Source organism: Prionailurus viverrinus, chromosome E1 (assembly GCF_022837055.1).
Source record: "Prionailurus viverrinus isolate Anna chromosome E1, UM_Priviv_1.0, whole genome shotgun sequence".
In the NCBI taxonomy this organism is placed as follows: domain Eukaryota; kingdom Metazoa; phylum Chordata; class Mammalia; order Carnivora; family Felidae; genus Prionailurus; species Prionailurus viverrinus.
Genome location: NC_062574.1, coordinates 20,000,358 through 20,020,812, shown reverse-complemented (window position 1 = coordinate 20,020,812; position 20,455 = coordinate 20,000,358). Strand labels below are relative to the sequence as shown.

Sequence of the window (20,455 nt, the reverse complement as noted above, 5' to 3'; positions counted from 1 at the left end):
CAACCCCAAGATCAAGAGTTGCACACTCTTCCAACTGAGCCAGCCAGACACCCTGCTTTGTATACTTTCAATAGGTGAGTTTTATAGTATGTAAATTATATCTCAACAAAGCTGTTAAGAAAAAGACACATCTGGTTGTTGTTGTTGTTGTTGTTGTTGTTTTTTAATGGGCAAGACTCTTGTGGCCAGGGATGTTTATTTGGGTGCTAACACTATAAAGAAATTTAAGGAAGTGATTACTGTAAACATCAGATTCCTTTCAGGCAGAGGAAGGACTGTGTGATCAGGACAAGGCACGTGAAGGAGCTTCTGGGGTGGGTAGGAAGGTTTTATTTCTTGACCTAAAGTGTACTTAATAACGGTGTTTATAATAATTTGTTATATTCCACATGTATTATGGAGTTTTATTTACCTTGAGAGTGAGGGGCAGAGAGAGAGAGAGAGAGAGAAAGAATCCCAAGTAGGCACACTGTCAGTGCAGAGCCTAATGTGGGGCTTGAACTCAGGAACCTGTGAGATCAAGACCTGAGCCGAAATCAAGAGTAGGACACTTAACCAACTGAGCCACCCAGGCACCCCTTTTATGGTTTTCTGTATCTGTTGTGTTATATAATAAAATGACTTTTAAAAATAGGGGAAATCAAGAATGAAATGACACCCTATGCTGGCCAGACTGTCAGGTGTCCCCTATGACCCCCCACCTCCTGGTATTCCTGCCCTGTTTAATCCCTTCCCCTCGAGTGTGGGCAGGACTTGCAACTTGTTTTTAACCAACAGAATAAGGCAAAGGCAATAGGATGTATGTGATTATGTGTATGTGATTATATTATACAAGATTTAAAGTCCATCTGGCTAGGAGATCTTCTGTTCCTTGTTGGCTTTGAGGACGTGAGGGGTGAGGAACTGAGGGTGGTCCCCAGCCAACAGCCAGCAAGAAACTGAGGACCTCAGTCTGACAACCCAAGAGGAACTGAATATTGCCAACCACCATGTGAGTCTGGAAGGAGATCCTTCCCCAGTTGAGCCTCAGATGACACCACAGTGCTGGGTCACACCTTGACTGCAGCTTGTGAGACCCCCAAGCAGAGGCCTTGTCTCAACAGTGCCCTGACTCCTGGCACAGAAACTGTGCCTCACTCCTCACAGAAACTGTGAGGTGCTGTGTGTTGTTTAAAACCACTGCATTCGTGGCCATGGTATTACACAGCAACTGATAATCTGCCCTGAGTTTGGGGGTCCCTCAAACCACTCTCAGGTTCAGTGATTCACGAGAAGCACCCAGAGAACTCAGCAAAGTGACTGTAGTCTTGGTTACAATTTATTACAGTGAAAGGATACAGATTAAAATCAGCAGTAGTAAAAGGCACAGTACACAGGGCAGGAGCCAAGAGATCAACTATCCTCTCCCTGCGGAGTCACAAGGACAAGGTTAATTCTCCTAGTGACAGTTAGCGACAGTGTGTGGCAATGTACAAAGGGTATTGCCAACCAGGGAAGCTCACCCCAGCCTTGGAGCCCAGGGCTTTTACTGGGGTCAGGCACCCAGGCAGAGTCTCCAGCCCCTCCAGAGGTCAAGGTGATAGCTCCTGGCCCGAGGCCCTCAGGTAAACAGACACTCTTATCAGGCAGGATATCCCAAGGGCTTAGGAGTTACCTCCCAGGAGCCAGTCAAGGGTCAATGCTTTCTGGGGAATGTGCAGTTTCAATGTCCCAAGCCTACAGTTAGCCCTCTTCTGCTCACCCATTAGCTCTGGAAGTGGGATCTTTGGGAAGTGGCCAGCTGCTTGAAATCAGAGGGAGAAACCGGAAGATCACCATGTTTTAAGACCCAGGGAACCTTTACACCTTTACTGGCCTTATAGTCAGAGCGTTTCCAGGATTTAAGCCATACAGCCAGAAGGCAGGGTGCAGAGGGGAGGAGGCAGAGACGGGGCACTCGTACAGAAGTGTCTCCTGATTGGCCACCGAATAGAAGGCAAGTTTGCCCTCTTCCAGGTCCAGCCAGATGCCCACCACCTTAGGTCTGTCAGAGCCCAGGATGGTTTCCTTGACCATGTGCCATGCAGAGAGCTGGCCAGTCCCCTTCCACTCTACACACCAGGAGTCTTCGGTCCTTCCCAGGGTCTGGTTGCGCCTCATCCCCCAGGAGGCCACCCCAACTGCCCAGTTGTTGCAGTGCTGAGTGTCTACTTCCCAGTACTGCTTCCCTGAAGAAAAGGCCTGGGAACATAAGACCTGGCAGGTCACAAACCTCTCGTGGCTCCAGAGATGGGTCTGCGGGCAGCAAGATACAGTCACCACCCGGCAGTCCTCGGACACCTCCAGACTACAGCAGTGGCTCCGAAGGTCAAAGGTCGGACTGATGGCCCCTGAGGAAAAGAACAAGGATATGATTAGCTCTCACCCGAAGAGCAAAATATAGCTTTGTAGCTTTTTTTTTTTCTTTAAGTTTATTTTTGAGAAAGAGAGAGAAAGAGACAAAGTGTGATTTGGGAAGGGGCAGAGAGAGAGGAGGAGACACAGAATCAGAAGCAGGCTCCAGAGTCTGAGCTGTCAGCACAAAGCCCAACGTGGGGCTCGAACTCCAGAATGGCGAGATCATGACCTGAGCCGAAGTCGGACGCCCAACCAACTGAGCCACCCAGAGGCTTTGTATCTTTGAGTGTGATAAAGTTTACTTACACTGGCATTAAAACTGGTACGTCAATTTGCAGTCTTCTATCATGGTTCTAGTAACAATCCCCCCTTCCCATCTTAACTTTTATTTCCCCACTTTAGCCTGGAATTTGGGAGTCTTCATCCCTTTTGTCTTTGTAATCAGCTCCCCTTTGAGCCAAAAACAGGCCCAGCAGCTGGGAGGTGGACTGGCAGACCCCCAAGTTTTGTTTTGTTTTGTTTTGTGTTGTTTAATTCTTTTTTGAAAGAGAGGGAGGGAGCCCAAGTAGGGGAGAGGGGTGGAGAGAGAGAGAATCCTAAGCAGGCTCCACTCTGGGCACAGAGCCCAACACAGAACACGGGGCTCGATCCCACAACCCTGGGATTGTGACCTGAGCCAAAATCAGGTCAGAGTCGGACACTCCACCGACCAAGCCACCCAGGCGCCCCAGGCCAAAGCCAAGTTTTAAGCAGACTACATACTTACACTGAGCAAACCGGGAGGTCCTCGTGGGGGCAGGGTGACTGTGGTCAGACAGCGGGCATGCAGAGGAAGATGGACCTTCTTGGAGTTCCACTAAGGAATCAAAACATTGGGAAGGGGAAAAAGTCTTATCAAAAAAAAAAAAAAAGGCAAATAGAATTATTCAAACATCGTGATCAGGGCACAGAGATTTTTTGTAGTGTCAGACAGGACATCCAGCTCAGGTATTGATGTGGAAATGGTGGAGTTCAGAGCGAACGGTCAAGAAAGAATTCTTGAGACATTTTCAGTGCAAAAAGGTGGTTTCATTAAAGCTCGGGGACAGGACCCGTGGGCAGAAAGAGCTGTACGTGGGTTGTGAGGGGTGGCTGACTATATACCTTCAAGTTGGGAGGGGGTTAGGGATAGAGTAAGTCTCTAAGGAATTTTGGAAGCAAGGTTTGCAGGACCTTGAGGGGGCTAGCTGTTGTTAGGAAAAAGTCATTTATTACTGTCTAGCAAAACCTCAGTCATGAAACCCTTCAGATGTATATTATGCTCCTTATGCTTGGAGGATGACTGCTAACATATAATTGGGGGGACAGAGATAAAGGAGGTTTCCAAAGGAATGTTAAATGTCCCATATGTTAAAGTAGACTTATAGGCTCCTGGAGGGTTGGGATAATGTTAAGCTAAGACTGCCTTTTGCCCCTAGCAAAGTGTCAGCATGGAGGCAGCTGAACTCCCAGAGGAAGGTCACTATGCTTGTTTCAAGGACTTGTCAGTGGGCTGTAAGTTACCTTTGTTTCCCAAATCATTAAAAAAAATCTTTTTTCAATGTTTATTTATTTTTGAGAGAGAGAGAGAGAGCACAAGCAGGGGAGGGGCAGAGAGAAAGAGAGACACAGAATCAGAAGCAGGCTCTAGTCTCTGAGCTGTCAGCACAGAGTCCGACGCCATGCTCAAACTCATAGACTGTGAGATCATGAGCTGAAGTTGGATGCTTAACCGACTGAGCCACCCAGGCACCCCATGTTTCCCACATCCTTATGTTCAGCCCCATGTTCTCACGGTGAGGTTTTTTTACTGCCTGTTTCCCTGGTAAGATTTAAGCTCTTTGCTGGTGTGAGAAGTAAGGGAGATGATTCATTTTCAGAAACACCAAATAAAAGCTGTGCTGTCTCATTAAAATAGGTTTACAACCTATTGGAAATATGTATGACCTCCCTCCCCACACCCCCCCCCCCCCCCACACACACACCATGGAGTCCCAAACCCTTAGACACTTCACATCCTGGTTCTTCTTCCCCTCTCCATTTCATGGGCTTATTTTCGCAGGCTTTGCAATGAGCATGCACCAAAGAACAAAGGGAGGAGGGACTGAAATTCTCTGCGTCACCTCAGGGAATGTACATTTGTTCCAATCAGACTACTGGCATAGGCGCCATCTGGGTAAGGCTGTAACCTCTGTAGTACTCAGCCAATGAGTGCTGAGGAATCAGGGGAGGGACCTGCACGTCAGGAGATACATTGTCTGCTGTAACTGCCCTGAGTGTGCCTGTCCATCAGACATCTGCTCTTGCAAGAACATTGATTAAAGCCTGGCTTCACCATGCTCCGAGTCTCCATGTCCCTCCATTGATTGGGATGTTGGACTTATTTCTAACACTGGTAGAGACCTTGTTCATCTTCATGTTCTAAGCACCAAGCATAGTACCAGGCACATGGGAAGGGTTAGATGCATATGTATCAAATAAATTAGCTAATACGGTTTCAGGGCATCACTCTGACACCCAGAATATCCATGACCTCCCCACCGAATGCCATAAGTGCTTTAAAATGTTACTTTGTGTAAGTAAATTCTGAATGGGCACTCAAGAAACTACTACAAGCAGTTAACTGAAACTGCAATGGGCAAATTGGGCAAGGGTGGGAAATAGACCTTCACTGTGTGCTTTTATATTGTTTTGATTGCTGAATTAAAAATTTTAAATTTAACACCAAAATTTAAACATTTTAATTAATTACTTTAAGATTTTATTTTTAAGTAATCTCTACACCCAACATGGGCTTTGAACTCACAACCCCAAGAGCGAGTCACATGCTCCACCGACTGAGCCAGCCAGGTACTACTAAAATTCTGATTTTAAATTTATGTAAGTAAATAAGATCATTAAGGAACCTAATCTAAACTTAGGGGTGCACAGGAGCCAAGAGGACACTTATTTCTCAGATAATTTTTGGAGCAACTAATAAAGTGTGCTCTAACTGGTTCCCTTGAGAAACTTCTCCCAAGGGATCATGTTTCTCCACCTAAATACAAAATAACTTTCTGGAGCGTCTGGGTAGCTCAGTAGGTTAAGCTTCCGACTTTAGCTCAGGTCATGATCTCATGGTTTGTGGGTTCAAGCCCCACATTGGGCCCTGTGCTGACAGCTCAGAGCCTGGAGCCTGCTTCGGATTATGTGTCTCCCTCTCTCTCTGCCCCTCACCCACTTATGCTCTCTCTCTCTCAAAAATAAATAAACATTTGGGGTGCCTGGGTGGCGCAGTCAGTTAAGCGTCCGACTTCAGCCAGGTCACGATCTCGCGGTCCGTGAGTTCGAGCCCCGCGTCGGGCTCTGGGCTGATGGCTCAGAGCCTGGAGCCTGTTTCCGATTCTGTGTCTCCCTCTCTCTCTGCCCCTCCCCCGTTCATGCTCTGTCTCTCTCTGTCCCAAAAATAAATAAACGTTGAGAAAAAAATTTAAATAAAAATAAATAAATAAATAAATAAATAAATAAACATTAAAAAAAATTTTTTTTAGGGACACCTGGGTGGCTCAGTCGGTTAAGCATCTGACTTCAGCTCACGTCATGATCTCAAGGCTTGTGAGTTCAAGCCCCGCATCCAGCTCTGTGCTCACAGCTCAGAGCCTGGAGCCTCTTCAGATTCTGGGTCTTTCTCTCTCTCTCTGCCCCTCCCCCACTCATGCTCTCTCTCTGTCTCTCAAAAATAAATAAACATTAAAAAAATTTTTTTTAATTTTTTTAAATAACTTTTTTTTTTTCAACGTTTATTTATTTTTGGGACAGAGAGAGACAGAGCATGAACGGGGGAGGGGCAGAGAGAGAGGGAGACACAGAATCGGAAACAGGCTCCAGGCTCCGAGCCATCAGCCCAGAGCCCGACGCGGGGCTCGAACTCACGGACCGCGAGATCGTGACCTGGCTGAAGTCGGACGCTTAACCGACTGCGCCACCCAGGCGCCCCTCAAATAACTTTTTAAGCAGAGCAAGATCATTTGAATATAAAAGTCGTTATAAGAGACATGTCCCTAAAGCATATAAAGCTGGCAGTGGCCAGACCAGGAGGCAGAAGAGAGGGAGCCCAGAGCTAATGTCTAAGGGACAGGCGTGAACTAACAGTTCTTCAGTCATGACTAGGGTTACAACAGAGAATGTACAAAGTCAAACAGAAAGGTTCCTTTCTATGCTTTTACTGTTTATTATTAGCACGCTCACCAGAGATGATATGTTAATAGAACTTATCAAGGACGATTTACAAAATCGTATGCTTTGTTATCAAAGATATTTAATAGTTAAACATAAAAAGCAGCTTATTTCCTTTTTTTAATTTTTTAAAAAAGTTTATTTATTTATTTTGAGAGAGACAGAAACAGCACAAGTAGAGGAGGGGCAGAGACAGAGGGAGACAGAGCACGACAGCATGACCTGAGCTGAAACCAAGAGTTGGTCACTCAAACGACTGACCCACCCAGACCCCCAAAAAAACAGCCTATTTCTGAATCTCCTCAGGTAGATAACACAGATGAGCAGTAAGCTAGCAAAATCAGGTCTAGGTTCTGGATGTATAGGTCTCAGAAAATGAGTTTCTATTTTTTAAAGGCCTGTGTTACATCATACCGCCAGTCATATCCAAAAAACATATCCAGCCACAAAAACACCTCAGCCCACTCTTTCCTCATTTACAGCACCACAGGAATAACACAGCTGGGCTCTGGGATCCTATCCCCCAAAAACAAAGCCCTGGAACACTCTGTCATTTCCCCCAACTTCCATATTTAATACTCCACAAAATAAAATCACCTTACCCTGTGGTTGTTCTTCAAGGGCCTCTTTCCATGTCAAGTTTTCCCGTAATTTTTCCCGGATTTCTTCTAAGTCATGCAGAATGTCTCGCAGTTTTCTCTCGGGTGTGTGGGGAGTCACGAGCTTTGAAGAAACCAAGGAAAGACTATTGATGAATCATCCAAAATAAATTAATTAATTCAAGTCTCTTAAGGTATGCATCAAATAGCATATTCTGATTCTGCCATCTCTAATTCTCTATGTGCCCCCTCACAAATTTTTAAAAACATAATTAGGCCCTCAAACCACATGCCTTGAAAGGAATCTGGAAGAATACAAAGGGCAGCAAAAATATTAAAGAGTGGTTATTTCTGGGTGGTGGGGTTATGGGTGATGTTCATTTTCTTTGTTTTAAAAAAATTTTTTTAATGTTTATTTATTTTTGAGAGAGAGAGAGAGAGAGAGCAAGAATAGGGGAGAAGCAAACAGAGAGGGAGAAATAGAATCTGAAACAGGCTCTAGGCTCTGAGCCATCAGCACAGACCCTGACACGGGACTCAAACTCACGAACCACGAGATCATGACCTGAGCAGAAGTCGGACGCTTAATCGACTGAGCCACCCAGGCGCCCCTCATTTGCTTTCTTTAAACTGCTTGCATATTTTCTAGTATTTTCTACAATAAACATGGATTTCTTAAGTAATACCAAAAAAAGTATTAAAATTTGTAAGCCCATCCTATAGGGGCTTTACAAAATAAATAATACAGATAGTCACCAAGATAAGCTTCAGAGGCCAGAATAATCTTCTCCAAGAGGCTACCATTATATCATCTCTCTTCTCAAGAGCCAGCATAGACATGTTGCCGCCATCCAGGTCCTCCCAGCTCTCTCGGGCCTCTAACCTATGCTCCCTGATTGTCTTTAACCTGTCATTCCCCAACACAGCCTCCCATTTGCTCCCACCTTCCCACCTTTGGTCCCTGACTTTCCTTCCCAACTTTGCATATCCTATTTGCATATCCCACTCTTCTTACCACTCATAAAGTAGCAGGCCCAATGGACTGAGTACTTTCCACGGCTTACTTCTAATTTTTAAAACAACCTTCCAAGGTGGGTTTGCTATTCCCATTTAAAAAAAGAAGTTACATCACTCATATGAGGCCTTTAAGACATAGAACAGATGAACATAAGGGAAAGAAATCGAAAATAATATAAAAACAGGGAGGGGGACAAAACAGAAGAGACTCATAAATATGGAGAACAAACTGAGGGTTACAGGAGGGGTTGTGGGAGGGGGGATGGGCTAAATGGGTAGGGGGCATTAAGGAATCTACTCCTGAAATCATTGTTGCACTATATGCTAACTAATTTGGATGTAAATGTAAAAAATAAAATTAAAAATAATAATAATAATAAATACAAAAAGAAGTTACAGTTACACCTCATGGAGGTGAACTAAATTGCCACAGTGAATTTTATCGACCTGCATTTTCCCATCACTTGAGCACTTTTTTTTAATGTTTATTTTTTTGAGAGAGAGAGAGACAGAGACAGAGACAGAGACAGAGCATTAGCAGGGGAGTGGCAGAGAAAGAGGGAGACACAGAATCCGAAGCAGGTTCCAGGCTCCGGGCTGTCAACATAGAGTCCAATGAAGGGCTTGAGCCCATGAACCACGAGATCATGACCTGAGCCGAAGTCAGATGCTTAACCAACTGAGCCACCCAGGCACCCCTACTTGAGCGCTTTTTTATACCAGAGCTCTTTTTGCCCAAGGTCAGAATACAAGCCAGCAGCAATGCCAAGGGGGAAAGTCAGACCCTCAGGGTTTTCTCCCCCCAACACCTTGCATCCCTGAAGACCTGTATATGCACTCCTTCAATGAGCATTTGTTGAACACCTAACTATGTGTCCCGCACTGTGGTAGGCCTGGGGATACAAGAGTGAACAAAAGAACAAAAGCCATCAAGGTCTCTACCCTAATGAAGCTTAGAGTCCAGGGTAGGGGAAGAGGGAGAACAAACAGCAATAAATTATGGCACCAATCATTATCAAGTTCCAACTTGTGATAACTGTTACAAATGAAGTCATAAGGGCCTCTCTAATAGGGAGACTTGTTCGAGGAAATCAGTGAAGGTTTCTCCCGGAAAGTGATGATCTAGCTAGGTCTGAAGGATGAACAGGCATTACCTAGGTGGCAGGATGAAAGAAGACTATTCCATGGAGCGCACCCTGCTGGTGGGAAGAAGCACGACACCCTGGAGGTACTGATGTGGGCCACGGTGGCTGCAGCTTGAAGAGCCCCAGGGTGAGGAGGGTGAGGGGACCCAGATGGAAGGAGACAGGAGAGGCAGACAAGGGCAGGAGTCCCACAGGGCCCTGTTGGTTCTGTGAGGACTGCTGGGATTTGAGTCTTAATCCCCCACAAACAGATGGCGCTGGAGATGTTGTAAATCAGATTTGTGTTTGAGAGGACCATGAGGAGAGCAGACCAGTGCGAACAGAGTGGAGTAATTAATTATTGCGGCAATCCAGGCAAGAAATGATCAGAGGCTTCGATCAGAGATGTCTCCAGAAAGCTCAAGAGTAGTCAACAGATTCTAGGGATGTTTAGGCTGGTGAGGGAAGGGGTGACATGATTCCCAGGTTTCTGGCTTGTGCACTTAGAAGGATATACCAGGCCCAGTCATTGAGATGGAAACAGTTTGGGACATTTTTTTATAAGTTTATTTATTTATTTTTGAAGCGGGGAGGGGCAGAGAGAGAGAAGCAGACAGAGGATCTGAAGCAGGCTCTGTGTTGTGCTTAACCAACTGAGCAACCCAGGCACCCCAGTTTGGGGCACTTTAAGTACGGTGTACCTTTGAGATACCAAGAGGAAAAGGTGAGAAGGAAGATATCAGACCATAGCTCAGAGAAAGGTCCAGGCTGGAGCTACGGTGTTCACAGGGTGGTAATTAAAGCCATGGTGTGGGAAAGACCACGCAGGGGGAAGAAAAAGCGATGTACAAGTCAGCCTTGAGGAATCTGGGCACTTCATTGCTGAGGAGAGGAAAAGAGAGTGAGCCTGCAAGACAGACGGAGAAGACGCCAGCCAGAGAAAAACAGGAGAAGGTCAGAACAATCCTGTCCTAGAAGCTGAGGAAGCTTCAGGAATGAAGGTGTGGCCAAAGGCTGCTGAAAGGTCAGTGAAGATGAGGACGAGACTATCTGCAGGATTTGCACAGAGGTCACTGGGGATCTCAGAGCTGGTTAGGTACAGGGCTAAGGATGGAACCTGACCCACCAGAAGCTCCCCCGCCTTGCCTCCAGCATTCCACGCTTCTCCTCAAACATGTTCGACAGCAGGAAAATGGTAACAGATGAAGACTTACTGCATCCTTCAACTTCCAAACACGTTCATGTTGCTCCAATTGGAAGCTGTCCCTAGACCCGCCCCCGGCACACCCTTTCCCCCTCCTGGCTGCGTGCCTACCAAGCTCTGGTTGCTCCCTTCATTGTCTGGTCCGGGCTCCGGGAGGTGTGTCTGACTCTGAAGACTCCTGACAAGGTCTATAAGCTGTTCCACCAACTCTTCCAGCTCATGCCCAGCTTCTGTGATGCTCTTCTGTGCCGCCGCCTTTAAAAGAACAAAGAAGAACACAAAGCTGGACCTGGGAAGCAGCTCCAGACAGGGAAGTTGTAAACACCGGATAAAGGAAGCAGGCAAGTAAGTGATGTAGATGTCCAGAGGACAAGGAGGTACACTTCCTAGACCTTTTGCGTGCCTACTGATCATTTGGTGGCCATAACAGGGAAACAGAGACCATCCACAGGAGTGGGGTGGGGGGTGGTGAGAGTGAAGCGTGAAGGGACGAGAGGGGTCATTCTGCAGAGGAGGTCAGAGAGGAAATGGAGAGCCTGGAGATTTGGCAGGGTGGGTGCAGCCAGCAAGGTGAGAGGGGCAGTGGCAGGAATCAAACTAGAGAGGTTTAAGGTCCAGTGTCACCAGAATCATCCTGTGTCCTTACCACTCCTTTCAAAGTAAAAGTGACCCTTCCTCCTTCTCCTCTTAAACAGTGCAGAGACTCAACCTAACTGATCATTGTGCAGGGATTGAGGAAACTTTCAAGTGATGCACAGATGTAAGCTCCTTTTGTTTGGTTATTGATGTCCTGTACATTTTTAAAAATTTTTAATGTTTATTTACTTTTGAGAGAGAGAGAGAGACAGAGCACAAGCAAGGGAGGGGCAGAGAGAGAGGGAGACATAGAATCTGAAGCAGGCTCCAGGCTCCAAGCTGTCAGTGCAGAGCCCAACGTGGGGATTGAACCCATGAACCGTGATATCATGATTTGAGCCGAAGTCAGACGCTTAACTCACGGAGCCACCCAGGCACCCCTGACGCCCTATACATTTAAGGCAACATTCAAACTAGAGCGCTAAACAACCCCACTTAAAGACCTTGATTTGCTCAGCGGCCTGGCTGGGAGTGGAAGTAAGTTCTGCAGCCAACATTCTGGAACAACCTCAAGACCTGGGGGCCCTCATCAGAGGCAGGATGGGCTCAGACTTCAAAGGATGAAGTCTGGAATTGCATTCCCTCCACAAGGGGTCCTATGTCAAGTCACAGAAATACACAGTGTTCATCATCCAACTGTCAATAAACCAGTTTTTATAACTTTGTTCTGATACTTTTCTTTTTTAAATCATGTTGGAACCTCAAAATCTGAAATTAACCCAGGACCTTCTGCATCTCCAAGAAGCCTGACATCCCTCTGGGGCACCTGGGTGGCTCAGTCAGTTAAATGTCCAATTCTTTACTTCAGCTCAGGTCATGATCTCATGGTCATGAGATTGAGCCCCACGTCAGACTCTGCACTGACAGCACAGAGCCTGCTTGGTATTCTCTCTCCCTCTCTCTCTGTCCCTCTCCACTCACGTGCTTTCTCTCAAAATAAATAAACATATAAACAAACAAACATATAAATAAACATATAAATAAACATATAAATATAAATATAAATATAAACATAAATATAAATATAAATATACCTTGTGTTCCCTCCACATAGAAACATCACAGAACAGACACTGTCAAAACCAATTATGTCAGAACTCTGGAAAAGGCTCAGAGGGAAATTTATAACTGTAAATTCCTGCATTAAAAAAGAAGAAGGATCTCAAATCAATCACTTACATTTATTTATACCTTGAGGAACCAGGGGGAAAAAAGGGCAAACCAAACCCAAAGCTAACAGAAGGAAGGAAATAATAAAGATTATGGGAGATAAATAAAATGGAGAATGTAAAAACAATAGAGATATGAATGAAACAAAAGTTGGTTCTTTGAAAAAAATCAACAAACTGACTAATCTTTAGCTAGACTGATAAAGAAAAAGAAAGAGGAAACATAAATGACCAAAATCAGAAAGAAAGCAAAGTGGAGACATTACTACTGACCTTACAGAATAAAATTTAAGAGAATATTATGAACTTATTATGCCAACAAATTAGATAACTTACATGAAATGGATAAACTCCTAGAAACACAAATTACCTAAACTGACTTAAAAATAAACAGAAAAATGTCAACAGAGGTATAACAAATAAAGAGATTGAATCAGTAATCAAAATCCCAACAAAGAAAACTCTAGGACCAGATGGCTTCACTGGTGAATTCTACCAAATGCTTAAAGAAGAATTAACAAGAGTCCTCAAAGTCTTCCAAAACATAGAAGAGGAAGGAACGCTTCCTAACTCCTCAGTGAGGCCAGCATGACCCTGTTGCCAAAGCTAGACAAACACATCACAAGAAAATCACAGACCGATAGCCCTTAACAAAATACTAGCAAACTAAGTCCAGTGGCGTATTAAAAGGATAAGACACCACGATCAAGTGGAATTTACCCCAGGAGTGCAAAGTGGTACAACTTAAGAAAAACAACCAGTGTGTTATACATTAATAGAATGAAGGGATAAAAACCACATAATCTTTTCATTTGATGCAGACAAGGCATTTGACAAAATCCAACACCCTTTCATGATTAAAACACTCATAAAACCAGGAATAGAAAGGAAATTCCTCAACATAATAAAGGGAATTTATGAGAAATCCACAACTAACATCACACTCAATGGTGAAAGACTAAGAGCGGGACTAAGGCTCTAAGAGCAGGAACAAAACAAGCATGCTTGATTGCACCTCTGCTATCTGACATTGTACTGGAAATTTAATCGGAGCAATTAGACAAGAAATAAAAGGCATCTATCAGGTGCCTGGGTGGCTCAGTGGGTTAAGCATCTGGCTCTTGATTTCGGCTCAGGTCATGATCTCACAGTTCTTGAGGTTGAGCCCTTGTCTAGCTGTGAGCTGACAGTACAGAGCCTGCTTGGGATTCTCTGTCTCCCTCTCCCTCTGCCACTCCCCTGTGCATGCACCTGTGTGCTCGCTCACTCTCTCTCAAAAATAAATAAACAAACATTAAAAAAAAAAAAAGAAACAAAAGGCATCCCAACTGGAAAAGAAGAAAAGATCCTCTCTACTCACATGGCATGATCTTATAAATAAAATCCTAAAGATCTTATAAATAAAATACACAAGAAAGCTACTAGAGCTAGTAAACAAATTCAGCAACGTTGAAAGGCGCAAGATCAGCACACAAAAAATAGTGTATTTATACGCCTGCAGTGAGCAATCAAAAAAAGAAATTAAGAACCCAACTGCATGTATAACAGTACCTAAAAGGACGAAAATACCTAGGAATATATTTAACCAAGGAGATGAAATAACTTCTATTTTTGAAAACTACAGAGCATCACTGAAAGAAAGTTAAGAAGACCTAAATAAATGGAAACACATTCCATGTTTTTGGAAGAAGACTTAATATTGTTAAAGATGTCATACTCAACACAATCCCTCTCAAAATTCCAACAGCCTTGTTTGCAGAATGATAACATCAATTTTCAAATTCATATGGAATTGCAGGGAGAGCCAGAACAATCTTGAAAAAGAACAGGGTCAGACAGACTTACACTTCCTGATTTCAAAATTTATTACAAAACTATATTAATCAAAACAATGTGGTACTGACATAGGGATAGATTCCCCTGCCCCCCAAAAAACCCCAATGGACTAGAATTAGGAGTCTAGTAATAAACCCATTCATCTATGGCCAACTGATTTTTTATGAGGGTTCCAAGTTCACTCAATGCAGAAAAACACTTTCTTCAACAAATGGTATTGGGACAGCTAGATTTTCACATGCAACAGAATAAAGTTGGACCCCTACCTCATGCCATATAGAAAGACGAACTCAAAATGGGTCAGCAACCTCAAAACAAGCCTTATTACCATAAAACTCTCAGGAGAATATAGGGGGATAAATCTTCGTTAACTCAGAATTTGGTGGTGGATTTAGATACGACACCAGAAACAAGAACAACAAAAGAAGAAATAGACACACTGGACATCAGCAAAACTTAAAACGTTTGTGCATCAAGGGACATTAGCAAGAAAGTAAAAAGGCAATCCACGAGATGGGGGGATATATTTGCAAGTCATATACCTGATAAGGGCTTAATATCCAGAATTTATAAAGAATTGCTAACACTCCACAAGAAAAAGACAACCCAATTTTTTTAAAGTTATTTATTTATTTTGAGACAGAGTGTGTGTGTGAGCAGGGGAGGGGCAGAGAAAGAGGGAGAGAAAAAGAATCCCAAGCTGTAAGCACAGAGCCCAACCCCAGGCTTGAACTCACAAACTGTGAGATCTTGATGTGAGCTTTAACCGAGTCCAGCGCTTAACTGACTGAGCCACCCAGGCGCCCAAAGACAACCCAATTAAAAAAAAAAAAAAGTCAAAGGACCTGAATAAACATTTCTCCAACAAAGATACATAAATTAGCAATAAGCCCATGAAAAGATGATCAGTCAACATCATTAATCATTCCGGAAATGCAGATCCCACTAGGACTTCATGCCTAACGGGAAAGGTATACTAAAAACAAAGTGGCAGGAGGGAGAGGGGAATAAAAATAAAATGAAAAATAACAAATGTTGTTATTTTGCCAACAAACGTTGGCAAGGATGTGGAAACATCAGGATGCTGCCAATAGAATGTAAAATGTTGTTGCTGCTGTAGAAAATGGTTTGGCTGTGTTCCTCAGTAAGTTCAACAGAATTCCCGTACAAACCCGCAAGTCCACTCCTAGGTATTTACCCAAAAGAACGGAGAAGAAGGGCTGGGTTACTTGGACACCAATGTTCAGTGCGTCACGACTCACAATAATCAGAAGGTAGAAACAATCCAAACGGCCATCCGTGTACAAATGGATAAACAAAATGTGGTACATACACGCAATGGAATATTATTCAGCCACAAAAAGGAGTAAGATTCAGGTGCACGCTACAACATGAAGGGACCCTGAAAACACTACGGGAAGTGGAAGGAGCCAGACACAAGGGGACAAATATTATATGATCCCACGTATATGAAATACCTAGAGTAGGCAAATGATAGAGACAAAAAACAGACCAGACGTTACCAGGAACTGCAGGGAGATGGAATGAGAAGTTACTGCTTAAAGGGGTGCAAGAGTGTTTGTGGTGCTGACATTCTGGAAACAGAAAGTGATAGTTGCCCATCACTGAGGATATAACTAACGCCACTGAACTGTACATTTTTTTTAAAATGGTTAAGCGGACCGGTCTTGGGCTATATCTTACCCCGTATAAAAATGTTCAAAGAGACAGACTGCGGAAAGACTGGAAAGAAGTGGCAACGTGCTGAGGAGTAGCTAGAGCGGCCGGGCTGTCAGGAGGCGGCTTTTTCCCAGCGTGCGTATACTTGTCCGCACTGCCCCGAGAGCGGGAGGGCCCAGGGTGAGAGCAGGCGGGCCGGGCCAGGGGGGAGAGCGGGGGCCGCGGGCAGGCGCGCGGGGCCGAGGGGCGCGACGGCGGCGCGGGTCCGCCTCCCTACCGGCAGCTGGGCGGCGCGGCGCGGGGGCGGGCGCGCGGGCTCGGGCGCGACTCCCCCGGCGGAAGCGGCGCCGGGGGCCTCCCTCAGCTCGCGCAGCGCCCGGCTGTACTTGTCGGCCAGCTCCTGCAGCAGCGTGTTCTTCCGCAGCTGCGGCGGCTGCGCGGCGCCCTCGCGGCAGGTGGGGCAGGAGCGCCGGCGGCCGGGGCTGCCGGCGGCCCACAGGTCCTTCAGGCAGTCGCGGCAGAAGCTGTGGCCGCAGGGCAGCGTGGCGGGCCAGGCGAGCAGCCCTTGACAGATGATGCAGCCCAGGTCGTCCTCGGCCAGCCACACGGGGATGGCCAGGCCGGGGTCCAGGCCCGCCATGGTGACCAGGCCGCCCCCAGACGCCGGGCCGCGGAAGTCGGGGCCGCGTCGGGGACCGCCCGCCCGCGTCGTCGTCTCCTTCCGCTCCTCCCTCGACCTTCCACTGCCCGCCTGGGTCCACCCATTTTTCCTGACTTCGGTCCCGCTGAGAGCGGACCTCGGCCCTCCCCCGCCCGGCGAGCGGCGCCCTAGGGCCGAGCTGGCCTGAGTCACAGCCACCTGCGCGTGGAGATCAGGTCCTCCCGAGCGCTAGGAAACGCTGATGTCCTAGAGACCCTTTAGCTTGATGCCTGCCCCGCCACCCCCACCCCCACCCCCACCCCGGCCCGTCAAAACGTAACCCCGACAACTCTTGCGAGAAGAAAGAGAGGGTTCGATTCAAGAACTTGTTTGTGAGAATGCACCCACTGGATGTCATCCAGCCTCCAAGTAGTAAAGAATTAAAGACTACCCGGTGCACATAGCCGGGGAGCTCTTTAAAAATACCGATGTTGGGGCTCCACTCCCAAAGAGTCTGATTTCATCGTCTAGGGGGAAGCTCGGCGCCGGTATTCTTAAAAACCTCCCCGAGATGATTCTAACGCTCAAAGTTGAGTGACCCCTAACGATTTTCAAATCGCTATTGCAATACAGAACTGTGCCGCTGGCTCCGTACCGCTCCCTGCTGGCTGAAAGCACATTACCCAACAAGCATCCGGACCAAAATTCTAGAAAGCCTGTTTTCTTGAGGTAGCGCGCTTGGGCCTTGGTTGGGCTTACTCGCTTCCTTGGCTCCTCTTATTCCAGTTCCAGGCTCATTGCAACAGGAAGACGTTGGAGCTGGAAGAGCATCAAATCCTCCCCCCAAACACAAAGGAACTTTCAGGTTTACACGGCAATAATTGAGTGCCAGAGACCAGAACCCCCATCTCTCTGGTTTGTTGAAATGAGCTAACAGTGTCTCATATTTTACCTCACCCCATCTCGCCAGGTCCCAAAGTAGGTACAAGATAATACAAATTTGTGGCTATTTCCAGTACCGGAAATGACAAGTAGTAGTCAATAGAACTACGTACTAGGCCACTCATGGGAGTTTCCAGCTCTTTCCAGCACCTGGTGGGATTAACACTTCTCTGGCCCACTTGAAACATGCAGAGTACTTGTTACTTTTCCATCAGCTTAAAGAGCTAGTAAGTCATTGTATCCCTTTCTGCCAAATGCCCTGACTGTGAAAATGAGGCCATCAATTGGTCACCTGGGTCTCTGAGTGTCCAAGATGAGCAGACCCCCTGCAGACCCATACTAGAACATGCAGTAAAGGAGGAAAATAAACTTGGCATAGGTTAAGCTTACGGAGATTTAGTGGGGGCAGCATTACTTTGCCTATCCTGGCCTGGATTGTGTTCCATGGTTTCCTCATTTGTAGTAAACTCAGCTTCTCCACGCCTGTCTTTTCTGACATATAGACACAATACCAAGACACATGCTCAAATTTTCCATCTTAAAAAATAAAATTTTTGAAGGGGCACCTGGGTAGCTCAGTAGGTTAAACGCCCGCCTTCGGCTCAGGTCATGATCTCACAGTTCGTGGATTCGAGCCCCAGGTCAGGCTCTGTGCTGACAGCTCAGAGCCTGCAGCCTGCTTTGGATTCCGTGTCTCCCATTCTCTGTCCTTCCCTCGCTCGCACTCTTTCTCTTCTCTCTCTCAAAAATAAATAAACGTTCAAAAAATTTTTTTTCATTAAATAAAATCTTTGCGAGAAGCATCCTCTAGCCACCTCTCCTTCTCTTCTCTACGAGACACCTAAGTTTCTTGAAAGAGCAGATTAACCAATGCTCTTCAAATGTCTTCTTGGACACTTCCTAAAAGTTACATGCAAAAAACATGCAATGGTTACCAGAAAAGGGGTAGAGGTGGGTAGTCAGCCCTAGATGTAAAGACCCATGAACAAGGCTCATTTTCTGTCGGAGAGTCTGACATCATTGTTAAATTCAAACAGATGTGCTGATCCACATCACTGTGACACTGGGTTCCAATGTTAAGAAAGATGGGAGAGGACAAGTTCCTGAATTTGTGCACTGGACGAAATGGCCGTATGACTGCCATTAACATCTATCAGTGCTTTGCCCTTACTGGATTCCTTCAGGGACAAAGTATATTTTGTCAGGGGAAGAAGTCATTAAATGTACATCATCCTTATTTCCACTCCACTTTATGTGAATTCAAAATATCCAAATATAAGCCCAAGCACCCTATTTTAATATTTATTTGTTTGTGTATTCATTCATTCCTTCCCTCACTTATTTATTGAGGAATAAACAATTTCATTGGGCTCAGACCAGGAGTCCGTGGGCCTCAAGGACTTCTGTGTATTTGTCGGTCTTCTTCTTCACATTGTTTTTGGCCTGTTTCTGTAGCCTCATGAGATGCTTTTTCTTCCCGTAATGGATCTTGGACTTCTCCTTCCTCTTCTCCTCCAGGGTGGCTGTTACAGCCTGGTACTTCCAGCCCACCTCATGAGCCAGGTGCTCAGGTAAGGAAATGTTCGTGTAGGCTTCAGACGCACAACCTTGAGGGCACCGGGAACCACCACCATCCCCTTTTTCTTGTCATAGGGTGGCAAGATCCCATCAAACACATTGAGGCGGTCCAGGGAAGCCTGGCCTCCCATGGTCCTGTGGGGCAGCGTGCCTTACACTGTCCTCCAGAAGATGCGGCTGAGCTCTGGGGATGGGCCATGGGATGGGTTGAGGCTCAGCGGCTTGTGGAGGAAAGCCAGGTACTTAATGTTTTTGTAGAAATTGCCAGAAGTGCTGATGCCCTCATAGCGCACCACTACAACCTTCCAGCCCAGCAGCACCTGTTTAGACACAGTGGCTTCCAGGTGGCCCAGGAGATGGCCCCCGCCATTGAGCCCCAGGACCTGCCCCTCCTCCATCTTAAGCAGCCGCCTGGGGAAAACACCCCATTTTTAATGCCAAACTTTGTCACCAACAAAAATCTGCAAAAAAACAAAGGAAGTCATAAACCCTGACCTCAATGCCTTAAGAAACCTTCACTGGCACTGTTAAGAGAATGGGGAAGAACTGTTAACAGATTGGGGGAAAATATTTGCACATCCCATGTTTGTCAAAGGACTAGCATCAAGAAAGTATAAAGAACCTCTGGGGTGCCTGGGTGGCTCATTCAGTTGAGCATTCAACTCTTGATTTCAGCTCAGGTCATGATCCCAGAGTAGTGGGATCAAGCTCCACCATGGGCTTCATGCTGGGCATGGAGCCTGCTGAGCAATCTTTCTCTCTCTGCCTCTCCCCCACTCACAGGCACGCTCTCTAAATTTAAAAATTAAAACAAAAAAGAATTTTTTTTGCAATTAAATGATGCAATTAAAATGATGCAATTAAAAAATGAGATATGGGGGTGCCCAGGTGGCTCAGTCAGTTGAGTGTCAGACTTTGGCTCAGATGATGATCTCCCAGTTCATGAGTTCAAGCCTCACACCAGGCTCTCTGCTGACAGCGCAGACCTGCTTGGGATCCTCTGTCTCCCTTCTCTCTGCCCCTCCCTCTCCCTCTCTCTTTCTGTCTCTCTCTCTCAAAAATAAAAAAAAAATTTTTTTTTGAAGAATGAGACATAGGCACAGTCACTTCTCCAAAGATATAAAGTTGGCAGATAAGCACATGAAAAGATGTTCAGCATCATCAACCGCTAGAGAAATGCAAATGAAAACCACGGAGATAACACTACATATCTACTGAAAACTACTAAAATTAAGAATACTGACAATACCAAGTGCTGGTGAAGATACAGAATGACTGGAACTCTCTGCCTGGTTCTGTGGCACAACAGACCATTGGACTTCTGGGCAGAGTAACTAGAACTCTCATACGTTGCTACCGGAAATGTGAAATGGCCCGCTCTGGAAAACAGTTTGACAGTTTGTTATAAAGGTAAACATACA

The 20,455-nt window shown here is 45.7% G+C and overlaps 2 protein-coding genes and 1 pseudogene across 2 annotated transcripts in view; all 3 read right to left on the bottom strand.

Annotated features, from left to right (window-relative positions):
- The window catches only part of RHOT1 (ras homolog family member T1), a 76,315-nt gene extending 73,987 nt beyond the window's left edge, over positions 1–2,328 (bottom strand). Inside the window, exon 1 of the mRNA XM_047832296.1 lies at positions 2,252–2,328. The gene's annotated coding sequence lies outside the window, so the exon portion shown is untranslated. The remainder of the gene's footprint in view (positions 1–2,251) is intronic.
- Positions 1,297–16,716, bottom strand: RNF135 (ring finger protein 135). Its single transcript, XM_047832301.1, has 5 exons — positions 16,152–16,716; positions 10,665–10,808; positions 7,212–7,332; positions 3,143–3,232; positions 1,297–2,369 (listed from the first exon to the last, which is right to left on the bottom strand). Exons 1-5 carry the CDS (start codon positions 16,512–16,514, stop codon positions 1,840–1,842), a joined length of 1,248 nt encoding a protein of 415 aa, XP_047688257.1. The 5' UTR covers positions 16,515–16,716; the 3' UTR covers positions 1,297–1,839.
- Positions 16,717–18,741: 2,025 nt separating this feature from the next.
- On the bottom strand, positions 18,742–19,775 carry LOC125151392 (60S ribosomal protein L13a-like; annotated as a pseudogene).
- Between the last annotated feature and the right edge of the window lie 680 nt (positions 19,776–20,455).